Source organism: Rhincodon typus, chromosome 19, assembly GCF_021869965.1.
Source record: "Rhincodon typus isolate 14 chromosome 19, sRhiTyp1.1, whole genome shotgun sequence".
Lineage (NCBI taxonomy): Eukaryota > Metazoa > Chordata > Chondrichthyes > Orectolobiformes > Rhincodontidae > Rhincodon > Rhincodon typus.
Genome location: NC_063350.1, coordinates 5,422,118 through 5,446,573, shown reverse-complemented (window position 1 = coordinate 5,446,573; position 24,456 = coordinate 5,422,118). Strand labels below are relative to the sequence as shown.

The following is a 24,456-nucleotide window of genomic DNA, read 5'->3' as shown; positions in this document are numbered from 1 at the left end:
AGAAGAACAACATTGGCCATTCTCCAGTCCTCTTGAATCTTGCCTGAAGCCAAAGAGAATGCAAAGGTATCTGTAAAGGCTCCAGCTATTTCCTCCCTTGGCTCCCACAGTTTCCTGGGATACATCCTATCTGGCCTTGGGGACTTGTTTACCTCAGTGCATTTTAAGACACCCAACACTTCTTCCTTTATTATGTTGACCTGCCTGAGAGTATTCTTACACCTTTCCCTAACCTCAACATCCCTCATGTCCCTCTCTTTGGTGAATACTGATGGAAAGTACACAGCAAGATCTCACCATTTCCTCTGGTTCCACCCATAACCTCCCTCCTTTATCCGTGAGTGGGCCTACTCTTTCCTTAGCTACATTCTTGCTGTTAACATATGTATAAAATGCCTTGGGATCCTCCTTAACCCAGCTGGCCAAGGACATTTCATGGTCCCTTTTAGCCCTCCTAACTCCCTGTATGAGCTCCTTCCTACTTTCTGTATACTCTTCAAGGAATTTGTATTTAGTTGCCTAGACCATAGGTACGCTTCCTTTTGTTTTGACTAAGCTGATAATTTCCCCTGTCATCCAAGGTTCCCGAATCTTCCCATTCCTCTCCTTCATTTTCACAAGAACATGTCTGTCCTGCACTCTAATCAACTGGTCTTTAAAAGGTTACCACACGTCAGATGTGGATTTACCCTCAAACAGCTGGGAATGGAGAGTTTGAGATATAAAAATAGACTGGAAAGACTGGGATTTTTTTCACTGGCACATAGGAGTTTTAGGAGTGTCCTTATTGAGGGTTATAAAATCATCAGGGGCACAGATAAGGTGAATGATGATGGTCTTTTCCCTAGGGTGTGGAGTTCAAAACTAAGGAGCGTATTTTTAAGGTGAGAGGAGAAAGGTTTAAGAAGGACATGAGGGGCAAATTTTTTACATAGGGAATGGTTTGTGTGTGGAATGAATTGCCAGAGAAAGTGGTGAATGCAGGTACAGTTACAACATTTAAAAGACATTTGGATAAGTTCATGAATAGGAAAGGTTTGGAGGGATATGGGCTAAGTGCAGGCAGGTGGGGCTAGTTTAGTTTGGGAATATGATCAATGTGGACTGGTTGGACCGAAGGGTCTGTTTCTATGCTATATGACTGTATAAAAAGAACCTGCACTGTAAAATTAGAACAGTGAATTTATTTTGTTAAAATCAACACTTCTACTTGAACAAAAAATACTAAAGAACTGCAGATGCTGGAAACCTGAAACAAAAACAGAAATTGCTGGAACAACTCAGCAGGTCTGGTAGCATCTGTAGAGTGAAAAGCAAAATTAACATTTTGGGTCCACACAGCCTTCTTCAGAACTGTTTGCTTAAATGTTTGGAACAGTTTACCAGGTAAACAATGCATAGACAGTAGGTATGCGTAAGATGAAGCTGGTTAGTAGGAAGGAAAGTTTAAGACATATTTCATTGGGCTAAATGTTCTTTTCTGATTCTTGTCTTTCATTTTGCTCTTCTTGGATGTGACAGCTGGCAGTATGATACAGGCAAGACAAACTCTCAAGCTGAAACAAGCTTTTACTCATTTGGTTTCACCATTGGACCTTGTTACAGTTTTGATCACTCAGGGAGCTTATTTGGTGGATAACTAAGACTTTCAGAGGGGAACTCTTCTTCCCCTATTTACAGCATGATGCTAGAGACAGTGGGGATGTAGGGCATGGGCAAGGATTGTCTTCTGCAGGTCAAATGGCTGTTTGTATTGTTAAATCCCATTTTATGCGACTGAAGAGTTGTGTGGGTTTGCAATATCTAAACACAACTGAATCTGTATCAAATTAAATTGTTGTATGGAATGCAGCCGTTTCCTATTGACATGTCTTTGGTTTGATCTTCACTGATTCATACATATAACCGCACATTTTAGAGTGAGATATAATTTGATGCTTAGACCATGATCTCTGAAAAAGGACTAATAATCTCAAAGAAAACAGTTTAGTATTCCAGTGATGGATAAGTAATTTGTTCCTTGCTAATGTGCTGACTAATATGTCTTCCTTCTCAAGGAATAATAAATTACATGGCAGTTATGATGACAGGTGAGAGTTTTATATACACACACATATATATATAATTTTTAGAGTTTGAATTTTAAAATAATGGCATTACTTTTGTGATTAAACAATGAAAGATTGTTTTTACTCTGAAGCTTTAAACAGTTGGGATAAACATTGAAGACCATGAGCTTGTTTTTGGTTCATGAGCTTGTTTTTGGTTCGGGTTAATCAAGTGTTGACTTTGGTTCGTAAAACACAGAGACTGAACACTCTTAGACAGTTCAGAGGACATTCGACTATTGCTTCTCTCCTAGAAAGGAGTATAGGACAGTTCAAGGAAAGCATAGTCACTTCAGCGTAAACTTTTAGTTTGTGAAACTTCCAAACCTGGAGTATTTGATTGGAAGTCTGTAGGTTATTAAGAGTTGTAAAAACTCTCAGTTTTGTGAATAGTAAGAAGTTTTCACAATTCGCAGGAAAGTACTCCATTTCTGATTAAAAGTCATTCTAGACTTGAAATGCTAACTCTATTTCTATCCATTAATACTGCTGCATTTTTATCAGCCTTTTACACTTTTGTTTCAGATTTCCAGCATCTGTAGTATTTTGCTTTTAATCATTCTGGGATCTGACTTGTCCAGTAGAACCATCAACTGGGACCGTAACATACTGTTTAGAAAAAAGAGCAGTTCAAGATCTCCACAATGTCTCAGTAGAATTTCACATTCAGTTTGAGAGGGAGAAATTTGAGTCTGAAACAACTATGCTATGCTTAACCAAGGGTAATCACAAAGGAATGAGGGCAGAGCTGGCTGGGGTGGACTGAGAAAAGAGTTTAGCAGCAAAGGCAGTTAAGGAACAATGGCAGACATTTAAGAAAATGCCTCACAGCCAAGATATATTACAATGAGGAAGAGCAATTCTAGGAAGAGGTAAGCCAACCATGGTTAATCAGAGAAGTTAATGATAGAATCAAATTGAAAGAAACAAAAATGCATTGTGGCAAAGATTAATAGTAAGCCAGAGGATTGGGAAAGTTTTAAAAATTAACAGATGATCAAAAAAAAATAGAAAATAAACTTTGATGGTAAAAATGCAAGTATCAAGATGGACAAAATAGCTTCTTTAAATATATTAAAAAAGAAGACAGAGGCCTAAGTGAACACAGGCCTCAAAGGGAACAAGGCTGGTGAACAGTAGTTGAACAAATATTTTGCATCAGTCTTCACAGAACACACTAATAGCATTCCAAAATTACTAAATAATCAAGAGGAAAAAGTGGGAGAGGAAATAAATATGATGACTATCACTGGAAAAAAAGTTATAAGGAAACTAATGAGGTTAAGAACTGATAATTCCCCTAGACCTGATAGGATGCATCCTAGGATATTAAAAGAAGTAGCTACTGAAATAGTGGACGTAATGGTAGTAATCTTCCAGAAATCCTTAGGTTCTGGAAAAATCCCAGAGGACTGGAAAACTGCCAATGTAAATTTGATAAGGGAAACAATAACAGGTAACTATAGACCAGCCAGCTTAATATCCGTTATTGGGAAAATGTTAGAGTCTATAGTTAAGAATGTAATAGCAGAGCATTTAGAAATACATAATACGATCAAGCAGAATCAGTATGACTTCATGAAGGGGAAAGCATGCCTGAAAAATTTACCAGAATTTTTTGAGGAGGTAGCAAGTAAGATAGATAAAAGGGAAGCAGCAAACGTCATATATTTGGATTTTCAGAAGGTGTTTAATAATGTACCACACAATAAGTTACTTAGTAAGACACGAGTGCATGGTGTTGGGGGTAGTACATTAGCATTGATACAGGATTAGCTAACATTAGCTTTGGATATTGTTAGGAGGGACGACCTACCGGGGAAAGCCATAGCGGCCAGGTCTCTGGCACTGAGCCTGGCTCTGTGGCTCAGAAGGGAATGGGGGAGAATAGGAGAGCGATAGTGACAGGAGATTCAATGGTTAGAGGAACAGACAGGAGATTCTGCGGTTGCAAATTATACTCCCAAATGGTGTGTTGCCTCCCGGGTGCCAGGGTCAGGGATGTCTCGGATCACGTCTACAGGAGGGTGGGTGAGCAACCAGAAGTCGTGGTACATGTTGGTACCAATGACATAACTAGGAAAAGGGATGAAGACCTGAAAAGTGAATATAGGGAGTTAGGTTGGAAGCTAAAAGGCAGGACAAGCAGAATAGTAATCTCAGGGTTACTACCGGTGCCACGGGCTATTGAGGCTAGGAATAGAGAGTGAATGCAGTTGAACACGTGGCTACAGAGCTGATGTAGGTGGGAGGGCTTCAGATATGTGGATTATTGGAATACCTTGTGGGGAAGGTGGGACCTATACAAGAGGGACAGGTTACACCTGATTGGGAGGGGCACCAATACACTGGGTGGGAGGTTTGCTAGAGCTCTTTGGGAGGGTTTAAACTTGTTTGGCAGGGGGATGGGAACCAGAGCTATGGATCAGAAGATGGGGTAGCTGGCGTACAGGCAGATACAGCATGCAGAGAGTCTGTGAGGAAGGATAAACAGTTGATAGGGCAAAGTTGCAGTCAGCGCGACGGATTGAAGTGTGTCTATGTTAATGCAAGAAGTGTCAGGAATAAGGGTGATGAATTTAGAGCATGGATCAGTCCTTGGAGCTACGAAGTTGTGGGCATTACAGAGACTTGGATAATACAGGGGCAAGAATGGCTGTTGGATGTTCCAGGGTTTAGATGTTTCAAAAGAAATAGGGAGGGAGGTAAAAGAGGTGGGGGAGTGGCATTGCTAATCAGGGACGGTATCACAGCTGCAGAAAGGGAGATCGTGGAGGAGGGTTTCTCCACTGAGTCAGTATGGGTGGAAGTCGGAAACAGGAAAGAAGAGTTACTTTATTGGGAGTTTTCTATAGACCCCCCCAGTAGCAACAGAGACACTGAGCAACAGATTGGGAGGCAGATTTTGGAAAGGTGCAGAAGTAATATGGGTGACTTCAACTTCCCTAATGTTGACTGGGACCTCGTAAGTGAAAATAGTTTGGATGGAGTAGATTTTGTCAGGTGTGACCAGGAAGGATTTCTGACTCAACATGTAGATAGGTCGACTAGTGGGGAGGCCATATTGGATTTAGTGCTTGGCTAACAAACCAGGCCCGGTATCAGATTTCTCGGTGGGCGAGCATTTTGGTGATAGTGATCACAACTCCCTGACTTTTACTATAGTCATGGAGGGAGGTAGGAGCAGATGATATGGGAAAGTATTTAATTGAGCGTGGGGGAATTACAATTCTATTAGGCAAGAACTGCAGAGCATAAATTGGGAACAGGTGTTCTCAGGGAAATGCACAACAGAAATGTGGAGGTTGTTTAGGGAGCACTTGCTATGAGTGCTGGATAGGTTTGTCCCACTGAGGCAAGGAAGGGATAGTAAGGTGAAGAAACCTTGGATAACAAGACATGTGGAACATCTAATCAAGGGGAAGAAAGGAGCTTACTTAAGGTTGAGGAAACAAGGATCAGTCAGGGCTCAAGAGGTCTACAAGGTAGCCAGGAAGGAACTGAAGAATGGACTTAGGAGAGCTAGAAGGGGGTACGAAAAAGCCTTGGCAGGTAGGATTAAGGAAAACCCCAAGATGTTCTATACTAATGTGAGGAACAACAGGATGGCCAGTGAGGGTAGGGCCGATCAGGGATAGTGGAGGGAACTTGTGCGTGGAGTTGGAGGAGGTAGGGGAGGTCCTTAATGAATACTTTGCTTCAGTATTCACCAGTGAGAGGGACATTGTAGTTTGTAAGGACAGCATGAAACAGGCTGATATGCTCGAACAGGTTGATGTTAGGAAGGAGGATGTACTAGAAATTTTGAAAAACATGAGGATAGATAAGACCCCTGGGCCAGATGGGATTTACTCAAGGTTACTACGGGAAGCGAGGGAAGAGATTGCTGCCCCTTTGGCAATGATCTTTGCATCCTCACTGTCCACTGGAGTAGTACCAGATGATTGGAGGGTGGAAAATGTTATTCCCTTGTTCAAGAAAGGGAATAGGAATAATCCTGGGAATTCTAGACCAATCAGTCTTACTTCTGTGGTGGGCAAATTATTGGAGAGGATTCTGAGAGATAGTATTTATGATTATTTGGAAAAGCACAGTTTGTTTAGAAATAGTCAGCATGGCTTTGTGAGGGACAGGTCATGCCTGACAAGCCTTATTGAATTCTTTGAGGATATGACAAAACACCTTGATGAAGGTAGAGCAGTGGATGTGGTGTATATGGATTTTAGCAAGGCATTTGATAAGGATCCCCATGGTAGGCTCATTCAGAAAGTAAGGAAGCATGGGATCCAGGGAAATTTGGCTGTCTGGGTACAGAATTGGATGTCCAATAGAAGACAGAGGGTGGTTGTAGATGGAAAGTATTCAGCCTGGAGCTTGGTGACCAGTGGTGTTCCGCAGGGATCTGTTCTGGGACCTCTGCTCTTTGTGATCTTTATCAATGACTTGGAATGGGGAAGTGGAGGGGTGGGTTAGTAAGTTTGCCGATGACACAAAGGTTGGTGGAGTTGTGGATCGTGTGGAAGGCTGTTGTAGGTAGCAGGAGTAGGATGCAGAGCTGGGCAAAGAAGTGGCAGATGGAATTCAACCTGGCAAAGTGTGAAGTGATTTGTTTTGGAAGGTCGAATTTGAATATAGAATGCAGGATGCTTGGCAGTGTGGAGGAACAGAGGGATCTTGGGGTCCATGTCCACAGTTCCCTCAAAGTTGCCAACCAAGTTGATAGGGTTGTTAAGAAGGCATATGGTGTGTTGGCTCTAATTGGCAGGGGAATTGAGTTTAAGAGCCGCGAGGTTATGCAACTCTATAAAACCCTGGTTAGACCACACTTGGAATATTGTGTCAGTTCTGGTCACCTCATTACAGGAAGGATGTGGAAGCTTTAGAGAGGGTACAGAGGAGATTTACCATGATGCTGCCTGAACTGGAGGGCAGGTCTTAGGAGGAAAGGTTGAAGGAGCTAGGGCTTTTCTCATTGGAGCGAAGAAGGATGAGAGTTGACTCGATAGAGGTATACAAGATGATGAGAGGCATAGATAGAGTGGATAGCCAGAGACTTTTTCCCAGGGTGGAAATGACTATTACAAGGGGGCATAATTTTAAGGTGATTGGAGGAAGGTAAATGGGCGATGTCAGAGGTAGGTTCTTTAGACAGAGAGTAGTGGATACGTGGAATGTGCTGCCAGTGGTGGTAGTGGAGTCAGATACATTAAGGACATTTAAGCAACTCTTGGATAGGCACATGGATGATAGTCAAATGTAGGATATGCAGGGTAGTTTGATCTTAGCGTAGGATAATAGGTCAGCACAACATCGTGGGCCGAAGGGCCTGTACTGTGCTGTACTGTTCTATGTTCTAGAGAGTTGGGATAAGGGGGCATTTTCAGGATGGCAGTGTGTATCTAATGGAGTGCTACAGGGGTCAGTGCTGGGGTCACGATTACTTACAATATCATGATTTGGATGAGGAAAGTGAATGCACTGAAGCCAAGTTTGAGGATAGCATAAAAACAGGTGGGAAGGCAGTGGTAAGAATGACACAGTCTGCAGTGGGACACAAATAGGTTAAGTAAGCGGACAATAACTTGGCAGATGGAATACAACATGGGAAAATAGAAGGCTATGGAGCTGAATATGATTTAAATGGAAAAAGACTGCAGAAAGCTACGGAACAGAGGGATTTGGGAGTCCTCAGCCATGAATCACAAAATGCTAGCAATCCAAGTTTAACAGGTAATAGGGAAGGCATATAGAATTTTGGCCTTCATTTCAAAGGGAATAGAGTAGGCAGATTTTGCTAAAACTATATCAGAACACCAGTCAGATCACAGCTAGAATACAGTAAACACTTTGGTGGCCCTTATCTAAGGAAAGATAGACTGGCATTGGAGGCAGTCCAGAGAAGGTTCACTAGGCTGGTACCAAATATAGAGGACCATCTCTATTATGAAATGTTTAGTAGATTAGGTCTGTACTCATTGGAATTCCGCAGATTCAATTTTATTTATTATTGTCACATGTACCTCATTGAAATAGAGGATTCTTAAATTACTTAACAGGGTAGAGTAGAAAGGTTCATGCCCCTTATGTGACAGTCAAAGTGTTCTGAAATTAACACAGAGGTGAAGAGGAATTTATTCTCTCAGAGGGCAGTGAGTCTGGAATTCTTCACTCCAGAGTGCTGCCAAGGTTTGGTCATTAACTATATTCAAGGTTGAGACAGACAGAATTTTAATCACTAAGGGAAATCAAGGGTTATAGGGATAAGGCAAGAAGGAGGAGTTCAGCATTATCAGATCAGCCATGATCTCATTGAATGATGGCGTAGACTCAACGGGTTCCTTCTATGGTTTTATGGTGTTATGGACACTAACAATGCTTATCCATCAACCAACAATCACAAAAGCAGATTATCTGGCCATTATCATGTAACTGTTTATAGCAATTTGCACTGTGTGTACTAGCTCCTGTGTTTCCTATAATTACACCATTTCAGAAGGGCCTAATTGACAGTCAAGTGCTTTTGGAAATCCTGGGACTGTGAAAGTTGCCATTTAGATGCAAAACAATCTTCCTTATTCTTTTGATAAATTTGAACTGGTTTAGCCAGACACACACGGTCTTTTAGCCAGTTTCCACTGATTTGGACGGCTCAGGAAAATGCAGTGAAGTCCTGGCTATTCCCAGTCATGTTCAAACAGCAAAACGGACTTGGAATGGTAATACTGCGTCTCCCTCCACAGCTGTTGCTGAATTAAGTGTATTTCCAAAATGTTCTATTTCTGTCAGATTTCCAGCATCCACGTTATTTTTTCACTCAGAAGGTCAACTCCAAAATCTTGGAAATTTTCTCTTGTTGTGTGCACAAGTGTTGGAAAATAGCCTGAATTTTAATAACCTTGTTGGGCTTAATGGTTTATCTGCTCTCGTGGTCATTCTGGATTGTGACAGAATCATATTTGAACGTGCAGCTTATAAAACCTTCTGATAAATGTAACTAAATTACCGTTCAATAATATTTGGACACAAAAGTATGGTGTGGTGCCATAAGTGCTTTAAATCTAATCTCTTGACAGATCAAAACATGTTTTTTTGGCCTCCTTTACTACTAATTTCTACAATTAATGTAGCAACATAATAAACTATTCTGTCAGCCCACTGTTTGCAAACATCAGCAAAAATTTTATTTAGTTACAAAGGTTAAACAAATACAGGCAAAAATCACAGTTCCAAAGACCACAAAGCAAACACTCTCCATTGAACAACAGAAGTAAATATAGATTATTTCATGCCAGTTATCACTGGCCAAACAAAAACCTGCCTTCAAAGTGAGACAGCCACAAGGAATGATTATTACAAGCAGAAAAACACAATGTGGAACAAATCAAGTTATCTGAAAAATACAACCATTTTGAAAAACAAAAAACAGTGCAATCTAAAACTTTTAAACAAGCATTAAAACAAAATTACAGTTGAAATAATGCTGATGTGATGAAATGTATGATCTTTTGAACACATTCAATGTTAATGGGATGGACATATTGATAGAATGAGGGCATTCATCAGGTACTAACCTAAATAAGTGTTTCAATAACCAGGGACTTTTGAGGGTATTTCACCTATATTTGTCTCTAAGCTACTAAACAATCCAGGTGAGGTGAATTCTGGAAACTCAAGTGGATGCCTTTAGTGCTGCTGAACCCTTCCTGCCTTTTTCCTGTATTATCTGAACTTCAACATGCGTGGGATGAGGAGAATCTCCCCTTTAAAGTTAACTTAGTGGGATTGAACGATGGAAATGAGAACATATAGACCAAAGAAACCACCCTGATTAACTGCTATCCCCACTGTATCTAAACAATGTGAACTGTGCAATGGTACTGCTAATGCACTTCTGTTGAACATTTGTTCAATGTCCCTTAAATTCTCTTCAGAAGTTAGTGAACATTGACAACAAGCTATTGAAGTAGTAGATCTGGTGGAAATTTGTTTGCACAGCTCAACTAATTTTGAGAATTTGAACAGGCTTTTTGGATTTTTAATTCACTTGCAACACTGTACCCTCCAAGAGAATTTCTCCCTTCATCTTTATACCTAGATGAATTTTTTGTTTAATCCAGGAGGACTGTGTGGTATCTCAGGTCAGAAATAAAATAAAGCTCATGACATTTGTGACATGAGGAATTATTATCATCATCTGAATCCTATGTTGCAATTATTAAACATTAGAAGGTATAAAAATACTTACTGTAATTCTGAAGGCTATTTTAAAGAGACATAAAGAATATAATATATACTCAGAGATAAAATCTTGTTCCTGGGGTTGCAATAATGTCACTATAAGGTTCTCTTTGGGTGAGTTCAAGCACCAACTGTTTCTTGAGCATGAGGAGACTATAGAATTTGGCAGCAGCCTGTTTGCGATTGTGATCTCTGCACAGCTCCAGCAAGCTGAAAAACTTTGCACCTGTTGTGTCATGGATCCGCTAGAAAACAACAAAAGTAGTAGTAAAATAAACCATTCCTCCCTTTATAAGCGTGGAAGATTGCAAGAGGTAAAATGATGTGATTAAAAAATTGAAACCCAGGTAATGGGGCAATACTAACAGCACTGAACAGTGTCAAGTGAGAAGCACACAAGAGTGTGCAAAATCATGAAACAAGGCTATTATGATGTAACAGATAAATAACACTGAACAACAACTGTGTACTTAACTATTCCCAGTTAGCATCCTATCTTTCACCCCCTTAAACCTCTATTCACCCAAAAACATGCTAACGTTTGGTATCCTAACTCAAAACAAATCTCACACTGTCACACCCCAGTGTTCACACTTTGCCTCCAGATCTGGCAACATCTTCATGTAAAATTCTCATTCATCTTCTTCATTCACGCTCCTCCTTATTTTTATAACCTCTTCCAACCCTACAATTCTTCAAGATAGAAACATAGAAAATAGAAACATAGAAGGACCAACATTTGGCCCTTCGAACCTGCACCACCATTCAATATGATCATGGCTAATCATGCAATTTCAGTATCCCACTCCCGCTTTCTCTCCATACCTCCTGATCCATTTAGCTGCAAGGACCACATCCAGCTCCCTCTTGAATATAGCAAATGAACTGGCCACAACAGCTTCCTGTGATGGAGAATTCCAGAGGTTCACAACTCTATGAGCGAAGAAATTCTTCCTCATCTCAATCCTGAATGGCTTACCTCTAATTCCTAGACTGTGATCCCTAGTTCTGGAATTCTCCAACATCGGGAACATTCTTCCCGCATCTAGCCTGTCCAATTCCATCAGGATTTTATATGTTTCTATGAGATCCCCTCATTCTTCTAAATTCCAGTGAGTACAAGCCCAGTTGATGCAGTCTTTCTTCATATGTCAGTGCTGCCATCCCGGGAATCAGTCTAGTGAACATTCGCTGGACTCCCTCAATAGCAAGAATGTCCTTTCTCTGACTAGCAGACCAGAACTTCCGTCAGGCAGAAGCTACTGAAGCCTGAACACATGCATGAGCAGATTCAGGAACAGCTGCTTCCTGGCCATTATTAGACTGACGAATGGACTCTCTAGCCTCAAATAATGCTGATCTTGCTAACGTTGATCTCACCTAGCACACTCCCTGTGCAATGTAACATGTATGCCTCTGTCCAAGTCTTTTTGATCTGTACATCGACATGCCTACTAAGATCTGCCTGTACTGATCGTAAACAAAGCTTTTCACGGTATTTTGGTACATGTGACAATAAATCAATCAAAACTGCACACAGTACTCAAGGTATGGCCTCACCAAGGCCCTGTATAACTGCAGCAAAACATCCCTATTCCTATACTCAAATCCTCTTGCTTTGAAGGCAGGCATGCCATTAGCTTTCCTCACCACCTGCTACATCTGCATGCTAACCTTCAGCAACTGTTCCACCATGACACTCAGGTCTCAGTCCACCTCACCTTGTCCTAAACTGCCACTATTCAGATAATAATCTGCCTTCTTGTTTTTGCCACCAAATTGGATAACCTCACATTAATCCACATTATATTGCATTAGCCAAGTACTTGCCCACTCAGCCAGCATGTCCAAGTCACCCTGCAGCCTTTTAGCATTCTCCACCCAGCTTAGTGTCGTCTGTAAATTTGGAGTTATTGCATTCAATCCTTCATCCAAATCAGTAATGCATATTGTGAACAGCTGGGGTCCCAGCACTGAACCCTGTGGCACCCTGCTCGTCACTGTCTGCCACTCTGAAACGGACCCAATTCTCTGCTTCCAGTTGCCAATCAGTTCTCTATCCACATCAATACTTTACCTCCAATACCATGAGCTTTAATTTTGCTTACTAACCTCTTGTGTGAAACATTGTTAAAAGCCTTCTGAAAGTCCAGATACACAATATCCACTGATTCACCCTTGTCCACTCTACTGGACACATCCTCAAAAAAATCCAGAATATTTGTCAAGCATGATTTCCCTTTAGTGAATCCATGCTGACTTGGACCGATTCTGTCACCGCTTTCCAAATGCTCAGTTATTACATAATTAATGACTGACTCCAGCATTTTCCCCACCACCGAAGTCAGGATAACCAGCCTATAACTCCCTGTTTTCTCTCTCCCTTCTTTTATCCATGTGTTCTTTAAATGCTTGCCATAAGCTATCCACCATCAACCCCTTAAGTGTCCTTGACCAGCTTATCCTAGTTAATGCATGCCTCATACCATCAAAATTAGCTTTCTTTAAATTCAGGACCCTAGTTTCAGATTTAACTGTGTTACTCTCCACCTTAACGAAGAATTCTACCATATTACGGTCACTTTTCCCAAAAGGATCTCGCATCATAAGACTGCTAATTAATCCTCTCTCATTACAAAATACCCAGTCTAGGATGGGCTGCTCTCTACTTGGTTCTTCAACATATTGGTCAAGGAAACGATCCTTCATACATTCCAGGAAATCCTCCTCCAATGCATTTCTACAAGTTTGGTTAGTCCAATCAATATGCAGATTGAAGTCACCCATAATAGGTGCTGTTCCCTTACTGCACGCATCTCTAATTTCCTGTCTGATGCCATCCCCAACCTCGATGACTGTTTGGTGATCTGTACACAACTCCCACTAACACTTTTTCTCCCTTTGGTGTTCCACAGCTCCACCCATACAGATTCCACACTGCCCAAGTTAATGTCCTTCCTTACTATTGTGTTAATCTCCTCTTTAACCAGCAACGCTACTCCACCTCCCTTTCTTTTCTATATATCTTTCCTGAAAACTGAAAACCCCTGGATGTTGAGTTCCCATTCTTGGTCATCCTGGAGCCAGTTCTCTGTGATCCCAATTACATCTTATCCATTAATAACTATGTGACCAGTTAATTCATCCGCCTTATTAAAAATGCTCCTCACACTGAGACACAGAGCCTTCAGGCTCATTTTTTGGAAATTTATTGCCCTTTCAGCATTATGGTGTAATAATATGGTCCTTTTTGATTTTTATCTCTGGACTTTTGTTTGCGGCCGCAGAAATGCCCATCTATTTCCCTTACAATTGAATCCCCTATCGTTATAGCTCTGCCACTCTTTTTCTAGTGACCTTTGCACCTTTCTGATTCTTACCTCTTAACACCTCCAGTTTAACTTGTTCCACCATTGGTAGCTTTCAGCAACTCAGGGTCTTAATGTCTAGAATTCCCTCCCTAATGCACTCCCCACCTCTACAGTTCTCTTCACCTTAATGGTGCTCCTTAAAGTCTACCCATTTTTGCCAAGCTTTTGGAGATCTCTCTCAAACATTTCCATTAGTAGGTTATTGTCAAATTGTATTTGGTGGGATTCCTGTGGTAACGTGGGATATTTCACTATGTTAAAGGTATTATGTAAAATGAGGAAGGCTGGAAAACATAAGGGGTGTGGTGCTGGTAGGGGAGGAGACCACGGTCTGTGAAGTTCACAATGCAGTGAAAGTATGGGTATTGCAGGAAAGTATTTGACCATTTCCATTCGAAGTGAAGTTAATGGCAGAACAAGACATTTGATGTTAGCATTCTGTATTGGTTAACATCTTCAGAGAAATGTTATATTCATTTACCATAATGAATTGCAGCTAACAAAAAGTGAACTCACATCCTATTAGGTACAAAACAGATACGGAAATATGTCATTAAATTCTACATAGTTGACAAACATGGAAAGCAGAGAATTATAGACTAGTTGGTCTGGTATCTGTCGTTGGAAAATTACTAGAGTCCTTAGAATGACTGAAAACTTTCAACTGTTCAGAGATATGCATGGATTTGCAAAGGGGAGAACATGCCTGCCAAACCTGATTAAGTCAACTCTTTGAAAAGTTCCAAGTAGCAGAATGTTTATGGATGTTACTTAAATGGACTTCCAGAAAGCATTTGGTAAAGTCCTTTATAGGAGACTATTAGTTAAACTTGAAGCTTATGGAACTGAAAGCAAATTATTGACCATATTGGGTTTGATTCCACCCTGTGTCCTCTGGGTTTCCTCTGGGTGCTCCGGTTTCCTCCCACAGTCCAAAGATGTGCAGGCTAGGTGGATTGGCCGTGCTAAATTGCCCATAGTGTTCAGGGATGTGTAGATTCGGTGGGTTATAGGGGGATGGGTCGGGTCAGATGCCGAGGGTCGGTGTGAACTTGGTGGGCCGAAGGGCCTGTTTCCACACTGTAAGGATTCTATGATTGGGAAATAGGCTGAGCAGCAAGAGACAGCAAGTAGGAGTAATGGGCAAGTATTCTCAAGTACAACGTAAAAGACATTTGGACAGGTACATGGATAAGAAAGGTTTTGAGGGATATGGGCCAAATGCAGGCAAATGGGACAAGGTCACTTTAGGAAACTGATCGGCATGGTTGAAGGGCCAGTTTCTGTGTAGTACACCACTCCGACTCTATGACTCTCACGCGACTAGTGTTTCCAGCAAGGATGTACTGGAGCGTTAACTATTCTATTTATTACCAACTTAAATGGTGGGATGGAAAGCTATACATCCAGGTTTACCAATGACATAAAGATACACATTCCAGGTGAAAGCATCAAAGTACAAAGAGATTTTTAACAGATTAAGTGAATGGGAAATACTGTGGCCGACAGATTTCAATTAAGGCTAATATGAGATTATCCACTTTGGATCCAAAAAGAATAAAACAACATGAAAAAACTCCACTGAGGCTGGTATCCCATCACCATTTCACCCTTCATTTACATGTGGAGAGTCCTTGACACTGATCCAGCTCCCTCAGAGTGAACAGAACCTCTAGCTATGAAGAGAGATTGAGTACTTTAGGATTATTTACATTAGAAAGACGGAGGTTGAGGGGGGACCTGATTGAGGTCTACAAAATCATGAGAGGCATAGACAGGGGGATAGCAAGAAGCTTTTTCCCCAGAGTGGGGGACTCAATTACTAGGGGTCACAATTTCAAGGTGAGAGGGGAAAAGTTTAAGGGAGATATGCGTGGAAAGTTCTTTATGCAGAGGGTGGTGGGTGCCTGAAACGCGTTGCCAGCGGAGGTGGTAGAGGCAGCCAGACAGCATCATTTAAGATGTATCTAGACAGATACATGAATGGGCAGGGAGCAGAGGGATACAGATCCTTGGAAAATAGACGACAGGTTTAGATAGAGGATCTGGATTGGCGCAGGCTTGGAGGGCCGAAGGGCCTGTTCCTGTGCTGTAATTTTCTTTGTTCTTTGTTTGTTCTTGACACTCCTGTTTATATCTGTCAGCCAGGGTTCCCTGACTAGACCAGGTTAACAGCCCCAATCAGAGAACAAATGCTCCACAAGGTTCACCTGGTTGACCTCATTACAATCACTACATCCCTTCCCTTGAGTCCGAGGGCATAAGCTGGTTCATATTTTTGTAGCTCCTCCTGGGACATTTTATCACTGGGTCAGATTCCTCCAACTCTGCCTCTGATATTGGCAGCGCGTAACGTATAGCAGCTCGCCTCTTGTGCCTGGAGCATCTCAGAAAAACTTCATTCTCGTTTTTAGATGGCAAAGGCACCGAGGCAGCGACATCTGTCATGTCCATCTCGTATTCCAAGGTACTTCAAACCTTGACAGACTGGGAGAACCCATGAGTTCCGGAATAGTTGGAAAGGCTGTCGAAGAGCTGGGCATGTTTTGCTCCCACACCATTTATGATTTTGCAGCTTTCATATGGTCCACATACTTGTCCAGGACTGTCGCATCGAGCCAAACTTTAAACATCACTGGACCTGACCTCCCGTCGATCATACCTGTCATCCCTGCGGTTCCTGCACTTAAATTCGTAAACTGTTTCTCTCATAGCTCAGTGTTGTTTCTGGCACTGGCGTTCCTGATGCCATTTCACCATTTTCTCCAGGTCCAGGAAGATCGGATTTAACTTGGTGCGGAGTCTTTTCCTCATTAGCAACTCTCTTGGAGGTATCACAGTAGTTGAACGAGGAGTGGTCCTACAATCAAATAGGAACCAGGACAGAGATAGTAGGAAGAAGGGTCTAGGCCCGAAACATCAGCTTTCCTGCTCCTATGATGCTGCTTGACCTGCTGTGTTCATCCAGCTCTACACCTTGTTATCTCAGGAACCAGAACAATCTGGTATCTCGTGAAGCTGTAGTCTGTTTCCTTAAGCCTGCCTTCAAAGTTTGAATTGCTCTTTCTGCCAGACCATTGGATAATGGATGGTATGAAGGTGTCCTTATACAACAAATACTATTCATTTTTAGGAAATACTCAAATTCCCTGCTGGTAAACGATGGCCCGTTGTCTGTGACCGACACTTCTAGGAGTCTGTGTATTGCAAAAGATGCTCACAGCTTTTCTATTGTTGTCCTCGTGTTTGATGAATGGACTGTACGCACATCCAACCACTTTGAGTGGGTGTCCACAATGATTAAGAACATTCAGCCCATGAAAGGACCTGTACAGTCGACATGTAACCAAGTCCAGAGTTTACCTGGCTATTCCTACGAATGTGGGGAAACTGCTGGCAGTAATTTTTGTCCTTGTTGGCACTCTGGGCACTACCCCACCAATGCAGCTATGTCTGCACACAATCCTGGCCACCAGACATAACATCTCGCCAACATCTTCATTTTGGAAATCCCTGTATAACCCTGGTGGAGTTCAGACAGTGTGTGGTGGCGACCTTTGCTCAGAACCATCATATTTGCTCACCATAATAATATGCCTTTGTCCATTGTGAGCTGTACTCTCCGAGTCCAAAAAGGTTTCAATTCTGGTTGTGACGGTATTTGGTTTCCCCCATCACCACCAGCTATTTCAGTTTTGCCAGGGCTGGATCTTTCTGCATCCAAAGTCTGATATTGTCAGCTGTGACTGGAAGTGTGTCCAGAAAATTTAAAATCGTTACAAATTCTTCCAGTGGTGATACCACCGGCAGTGTATCTGCCAGTGCGAGGCAGCTCAATGCATCTGCTTTTGCTATTTGGCCTCCCAAACGGTGTTCCAACTTGTAATCATATGTATTTAGTATTAGAGCCCACTGCTGAATTTGGCCTGAAGCTATGGGTGGCACTGCCTTGTCCTCTTTAAGTAGACCTAGCAGGGGTTTATGGTCCGTTATTATTACAAATTTACATCAGTAAAAGGTATTGGTGGAATATCCTGACTCCAAATACGACTGCTAAACCTTCCCTATCTGGGCATATTTACACTCTACATGGATCCATACACTATTGGGTGTTCCTCTCCATTGGACCACCGTTGAGCTAATACTACATCAATGCCGTATGGTGAGGTATCGCATGTCAATACCAGATCTTGCTTGGGATCATACAGTGCCAACACCATAGAGGGCGATAGCTGTTTCTTTACTTCCCTGAAAGCTTTACTTGGTTACGCAACTGTTTCCAAGGCTGACCCTTTTTAAGGGTTGATGCAAAGATCCAGGGATGGACACTAGGTTACGCATGAACATTCTGTAATAGTTCACCAGTGCAAGTAAAGACCTGAGCTCAGGTACAAATGTGAGAGCCGGGACACCTTCGATCACCCTCGGTTTATTTTTCAACGGTTGTAACCTGGTTTTGTCAACTCTGTAGCCCACATTGGTCACTTGGGATACCTGGAACACAATTTTTTCCCTTCTAAGGCGTATGCCCACCTGGGAGAAATGTCTGAAGACTATGTCCAAGTTCTCAAAGTGCTCCTTTTCGGTCTCCCCTGTTATTAGCAATCATCTAGATAAATGGTGACCTGGTGTAGACCTTGCAAAATGTTCTCCATTGTCCATTGAGAAATTGCACAGGCTAACGATACTCCAAATGGCAGTCTCGTGTATTGGTATACACCTTATGGGTATTAATTGTAGCATACTTCTGGGTATCCTCATCTAACTGCAATTGCAAGTATGCATGGCTTATGTCTAGCTTCGTGAAGGAAAGTCGCCCTGCCAGCTTTCCGTTAAAATCCTCCATGCGAGGGATTGAGTATTTATCCAGCTTTTAAAGGCAGTGTACCGTTTGTTTAAAATCCACTGAAAGGCAAATCAACCCGTCAGGCTTCATAATTGATATGATCAGTGTTGCCCATTCTGCAAACTGGACTGGTCTGACGATTCCTTCATTTTCCAGCTTCCTGATTTCTGCCTCTACTTTTGCCCATAAGGCAAATGGCACTTGGGAGTCCTTGCAGAATCATGGAATTGCTTCTTGGTCAACATGCAAGGTGGCCTTTGATAGTCCCTAGACCTTCATGAAAAACCTCTAAATATTTAATTAGGATCTTATTCCAGCAGCCATTTTCTAATCAAAAAATGTAAAGCCAATCTAGGTAAATCTTTCTCAACCAACTTTGCCCAATCAAGCATGGGCCTGAGCCTTTTCCTACAGTCAGTGGTAACTGAGCCAGCTGCTTATCATAAAAGACCGGAATTGAAGTTATACCTTTAATCTGTAAAGGTTACCCAGTATACGTTTAGGCACAGTGAGGCCCTGCAAGTGAAGTGGTGTGAGTTTGACTTGTAGTGGGGCCTGTTGGCCTCGGTGTTTTGGCCCAGTGACCCTGGGGGCAGTTATAACAAGACTGAGGAAAGGATCAGCAGATATCCAAAATACTGTGCTTTGATGCGGGCAAATGCATGTTCAGTGAGTCTGCCCACTCTACTTGTGGTGACAGCAAACACAGCCTACACCAATATGTGAACTTATTTCTTATATTTGCTTATCTTGCAGCAAAGTACATTTGAGAATCATTATTGTACCTTTAATTGCCAGGTCACAAACTCCCAATGCATTTTTGATACGTTGAGAAACATAATTAGAGGAAAATGTCCTAGTTTGCAGGAACGAGAGTAATGGAAGTTAAGATAATACAAGAAGAAACAGGTGAGATGAGATAAAACAAGTAACAATTAGTTCTGAATTTAAAATGTCTGAAGGTTATTGAGAGGGATAACTAGTTCCACTGTTCATGAAGTGCAAAGGATCGAGGATGGTGAACTGACATGGATGGACAACTGGCTGGCAGACAGGAATCAACCAGTAGGAATAAATAGGTCATTTTTTGAATGGCAGCTGGTTACTAGTGGGCAACTGCAGGTATCAGTGCTTGAACTCGAGCTATTCACAATATATATTAATGATTTAGACGAGGGAACTAAAGTTTGCAGACAATGCAAAACTGGGTGGGAGGGCGAACTGTCAGGAAGATGCAAAGATGCTTCAGTGTGATTTGAACAGGTTGAGTGAGTGTGCAAATGCATGGGAGATGAGGTACAACATGTATAAATGTGAGGTTATCCACTTTGGTAGTAAAAACAGGGAGATAGATTATTTGAATGGCGATAGATTCAGAAAGTGGGAGGTGCAACGGGCGGTGAAGAAGGCAAATTGAATGTTGGCCTTCAGAGCAAGAGGATTTTTGTACAGGAGCACGGATGTCTTGCTGCATATATTCTGGGCCTTGGTGAGGCCAAACTTGTAGAAGTGCACACAGTTTTGGACTCCACCTGAAGAAGGATGTTCTGGCTATTGAGGAAGTGCATTCAAGATTTACCAGACTGATTTCTGGGATTGCAGGACTGACATACAAAGAGAGACTGAATTGGTTAGTACTATATTCAGAGTTTAGAAGAATGAGGGGGTGTCTCATAGAAACCTACTTAATTCCAACAGGACAAACAGGACTGTCTGTCTTCAAGAAGAGCGTTCCTGATGATCAGGGAGTCCAGAACCAGAAGTCATAGCCTAAGGATTCAGGTAGGCAATTTAGGACTGAGACGAGGAAACATTGCTTCACCCAGAAAGTGGTGAACCGGTGGAATTCTCTAATACAGAAAGCGATTGGGACCAAAACACTGAATGCTTTCAAGAAGGAGTTAGATACAGTTCTTTGGGCTAAAAGAATCAATGGGTATGGGGCGAATGTGGGAATGGAGTACCAAGTAGGATGATCAGCCATTGGAACAGGCTCAAATGGCCAAATGACCCACTCTTGTTCCTATTTTCTAAGATTCTGTGTTTTGGGGTCACAGGAAGAAATACATTTTCAGTAGGAACTGGTATAATTTCATGACAGGGAGTGTGCAGAGAAGACTGGAGATTGCTACTGTGACAGTGCAATAATCTATTATTGTGGAATAGTTAGCTCTGTTTGAAAGTGGAACTCTTAAGAATCATCTTCAGAAGTAAATTTGCAATATGTGAGATTTTTTAAGATGCACTGTTAGAGAATTGCTCCTAGTCAGGCTTATGCTAATACAAAAGAAATGCACTGTAATGCTAGAGATCTGAGATAAGAACAATAAATGCTGGAAATGCTCAGCAGATTTGGCAGCATCTGTGGAGAGAGGAAAAAGTGTTAATATTTCAAGATTTGAGAAAGGTCATTGACCTGAAAGATTAATTATTTCTCACTTGACAGATCCCGCCAGACATGCTGAGTAATTCCAACATTTTATGTTCTTGCTTCTTAATTATATTACCTGGCTTTCAATCAAACTTTCATAGGCACAAGACAGTTTTGTGCCTGTTTTCTCAATTAGAATTCCTTAAAATGTTTTAAATTTAAAAAGGACCAAGATTGCAGGATATTTCGGGTGGCATGGCGGCTCAGTAGTTAGCACTGCTGCCTCACAACACCAGGGGCCCGGGTTCAATTCCACCCTCGGGTGACTGTCTGTGTGGAGTTTGCACCTTCTCCCTGTGTCTGTGTGGGTTTCCTCCGGGTGCTCCAGTTTCCTCCCACAGTCTAAAGATGTGCACGCTAAGTGGATTAGCCATGCTAAATTGTCCATAGTGTTCAGGGATGTGTAGATTAAGGGGATGGGACTATGTGGGATGCTCTCAGGGTCAGTGTGGACATGTTGGGACGAAGGGCCTGTTTCCACACTGCAGGGATTCTATGATCTATGATTACCAGTGTAAAATCTAACAAACCTAATGTTAACCCAGAGATAGTAGGAACTACAGATGCTGGAGAATCTGAGATAACAAGGTGTAGAGCTAGATGAACACAGCAGGCCAAGCAGCATCATAGGAGCAGGAAGGCCGACGTTTCGGGCCTAGACCCTTCTCTAGGTGGAAGGAAGGACAGGTTAGGGAGGCGGGGACGAGCTGGGCTGGTTTTGGGATGCGGTAGTGGGAGGGGAGATTTTGAAGCTTGTGCAACTCATCCCTCACACCCTGTCCCCACAATAACAACCAAAAAAGAATCCCCCTCGTCCTCACGTACCACCCTACCAACCTCCGGATCCAACACATCATCCTCCGACACTTCCGCCATCTGCAATCCGACCCCACCACCAAAGACATTTTTCCCTCCCCACCCTTATCTGCTTTCCGAAGGGACCACTCTCTCCATGACTCCCTTGTCTGCTCCACACTCCCCTCCAGCCCCACCACACCCGGCACTTTTCCCTGCAACCGCAGGAAGTGCTACACCTGCCCCCACACCTCCTCCCAGGCCCCAAGAAGACTTTCCACATCAAGCAGATGTTCACCTGCACATCTGCCAATGTGGTATACTGCATCCGCTGTACCCGTTGTGGCCTCCTCTACATCGGGGAAACCAAGCGGAGGCTCGGGGACCGCTCTGCAGAACACCTACGCTCAGTTCGCAATAAACAACTGCACCTCCCAGTCGCGAACCATTTCAACTCCCCCTTCCATTCCTCAGATGACATGTCCATCCTGGGCCTCCTGCAGTGCCACAATGATGCCACCCGAAGGTTGCAGGAACAGCAACTCATATTCCGCTTGGGAACGCTGCAGCCCAATGGTATCAATGTGGATTTCACAAGCTTCAAAATCTCCCCTCCCACTACCGCATCCCAAAACCAGCCCAGCTCGTCCCCGCCTCCCTAACCTGTTCTTCCTCCCACTATCCCCTCCTCCCAACTCAAGCCCCAACCTTATCTCCTATCTACTAACCTCATCCCACCCCCTTGACCTGTTCGTCCTCCCTGGACTGACCTATCCCCTCCCTAACTCCCCACCTACTCTCACCTTTACTGGCTCCATCCCCGCCTCTTTGACCTGTCTATTTCCTCTTCACCTATCTTCTCCTCTATCCATCTTCTATCCGCCTCCCCCTCTCTCCCTATTTATTTCAGAACCCCCTTCCCCTCCCCCATTTCTGATGAAGGGTCTAGGCCCGAAACGTCAGCCTTCCTGCTCCTATGATGCTGCTTGGCCGGCTGTGTTCATCCAGCTCTACACCTTGTTATCTCTAATGTTAACCCAACGATCTTTATTTTTAATTAATTCTTGGGATCTGTGCATTACTGGCAAATAAGTCATTTGCTACCCATTTATAGTTTCCCTGAATGTAATGGTTTGCTAGGCCACCTGAGTCAGAAATTAGGAGGTTATAATGGTGTGGGATGGGAGTTCAGTAAGGCCAGACTGGATGAGGTTGGTGGGTCTTATAAAGAATATTAGATAACCAGCCATGTTATTAATGACAATTTACAGCTTAAAAATCAACTTTATAAAACTGAATTCTAATTTTCTACTATTATTGTAGGGTATCATATCTTTGTACAGAGCACTGTAGAAGAAAGTATTGGAGTTTGCAATAAATGCAATGTAATAATCATTGGACACTATAATCTTCATGTAGGTTGGGACAATCAAATTGGCAAGCATGCTCTAGAAGATGTGTTTGTAGAATATTTTTGTGGATTACACTGTGGAACTTATTATGGATAAAGCTATCACAGATCAAGCATTGTGTAATGAGGCAAGGTTAACTGCTTTATCTTAATCTATTTTTCCCTAATCAACCTTTTTAAAGATGTTATTACACATCTCTGGAACAGGTGGGACTTGAACCTGGGCCTCCTGGTCCAGGTGCAGGGGCACTACCACTGTGCCACTAGAAGTCCCTGCTCTATCTACCTAGTTAATTAATCGATCAACAGCTTAATTACTTGCTATATTAACAGATTCCACTATTCTCTTTAAATAAAACTTTAGAAAACAATATAACGACTACAGAAGAGGAAGTGCTGGAGGTCTAAGAAAATATAAAGGTAGATAAATATCCAGGACCTGATAAAGTGTATCCCAGGACATTGTGAGGTTAGGGAGGAAACTGTGGGATTCCTCGCACAGATATTTGTATGATCTATAAACACAGCTGAAGTATTAGAGGACTGGAGGATAGCTAATGTTGTGCCACTATTTAAGAAGCCTGGAATCTACAGACCTGTGAGTCTGAACTCAGTGGTGGGTAAATTGTTGGAGGTGATTCTGAAAGATAAGAATTACATGCATTTGGAAAGGTAAAGATTGATTAGGGACAGTCAGCATGGTTTTGTGCAAGGAAAATCGTGTCTCACAAACTTGATTGAGTTTTTTTAATGAAGTAACCAAAAAGATTGATGAGGGCAGAGCAGTAGACATTGTTTACTTGGACTTTAGAAAAGCCTTTGACAAGGTTCCGCATGGTGGGTTAATTAGTAAAGTTAGATCACATGGATTTCAAGGTGAGTTTGCCAATTGAATTGATCGGCTTGACGGTAGGAGTCAGACGATGGTGGTGGAAGATTGAGTTTCGTCTTGGAAGCCTGTGACCAGCAGTGTTCCATGAGGATCAGTACTGAGTCCACTTTTGTTTGTCATTTATATAAATGATTTGGATGAGAATATAGGAGGCACGATTAGTAATTTTGCAGATTACACCAAAATTGGTGGTAGAGTGGACACTGAAGAAGGTTATCTAAGATTACAAAGAGATCTGATCAATTGGGTTCATAAGCTGAGGAGTGGCAGATACAACAAGGTGCAGGGCTGGATGAACACAGCAGGCCAAGCAGCACCATAGGAGCAGAGAGGCTGACGTTTCGGGCCTAGACCCTTCATCAGA

General features: G+C 42.3%; 1 protein-coding gene across 1 annotated transcript in view; it reads right to left on the bottom strand.

Annotated features, from left to right (window-relative positions):
* Positions 1–9,519: 9,519 nt before the first annotated feature.
* Positions 9,520–24,456, bottom strand: part of LOC109916220 (double-strand-break repair protein rad21 homolog) — an 83,870-nt gene continuing 68,933 nt past the window's right edge. Inside the window, exon 14 of the mRNA XM_048608520.1 lies at positions 9,520–10,591. Coding sequence (XP_048464477.1) covers positions 10,403–10,591 — 189 coding nt within the window. The 3' untranslated portion in view covers positions 9,520–10,402. The remainder of the gene's footprint in view (positions 10,592–24,456) is intronic.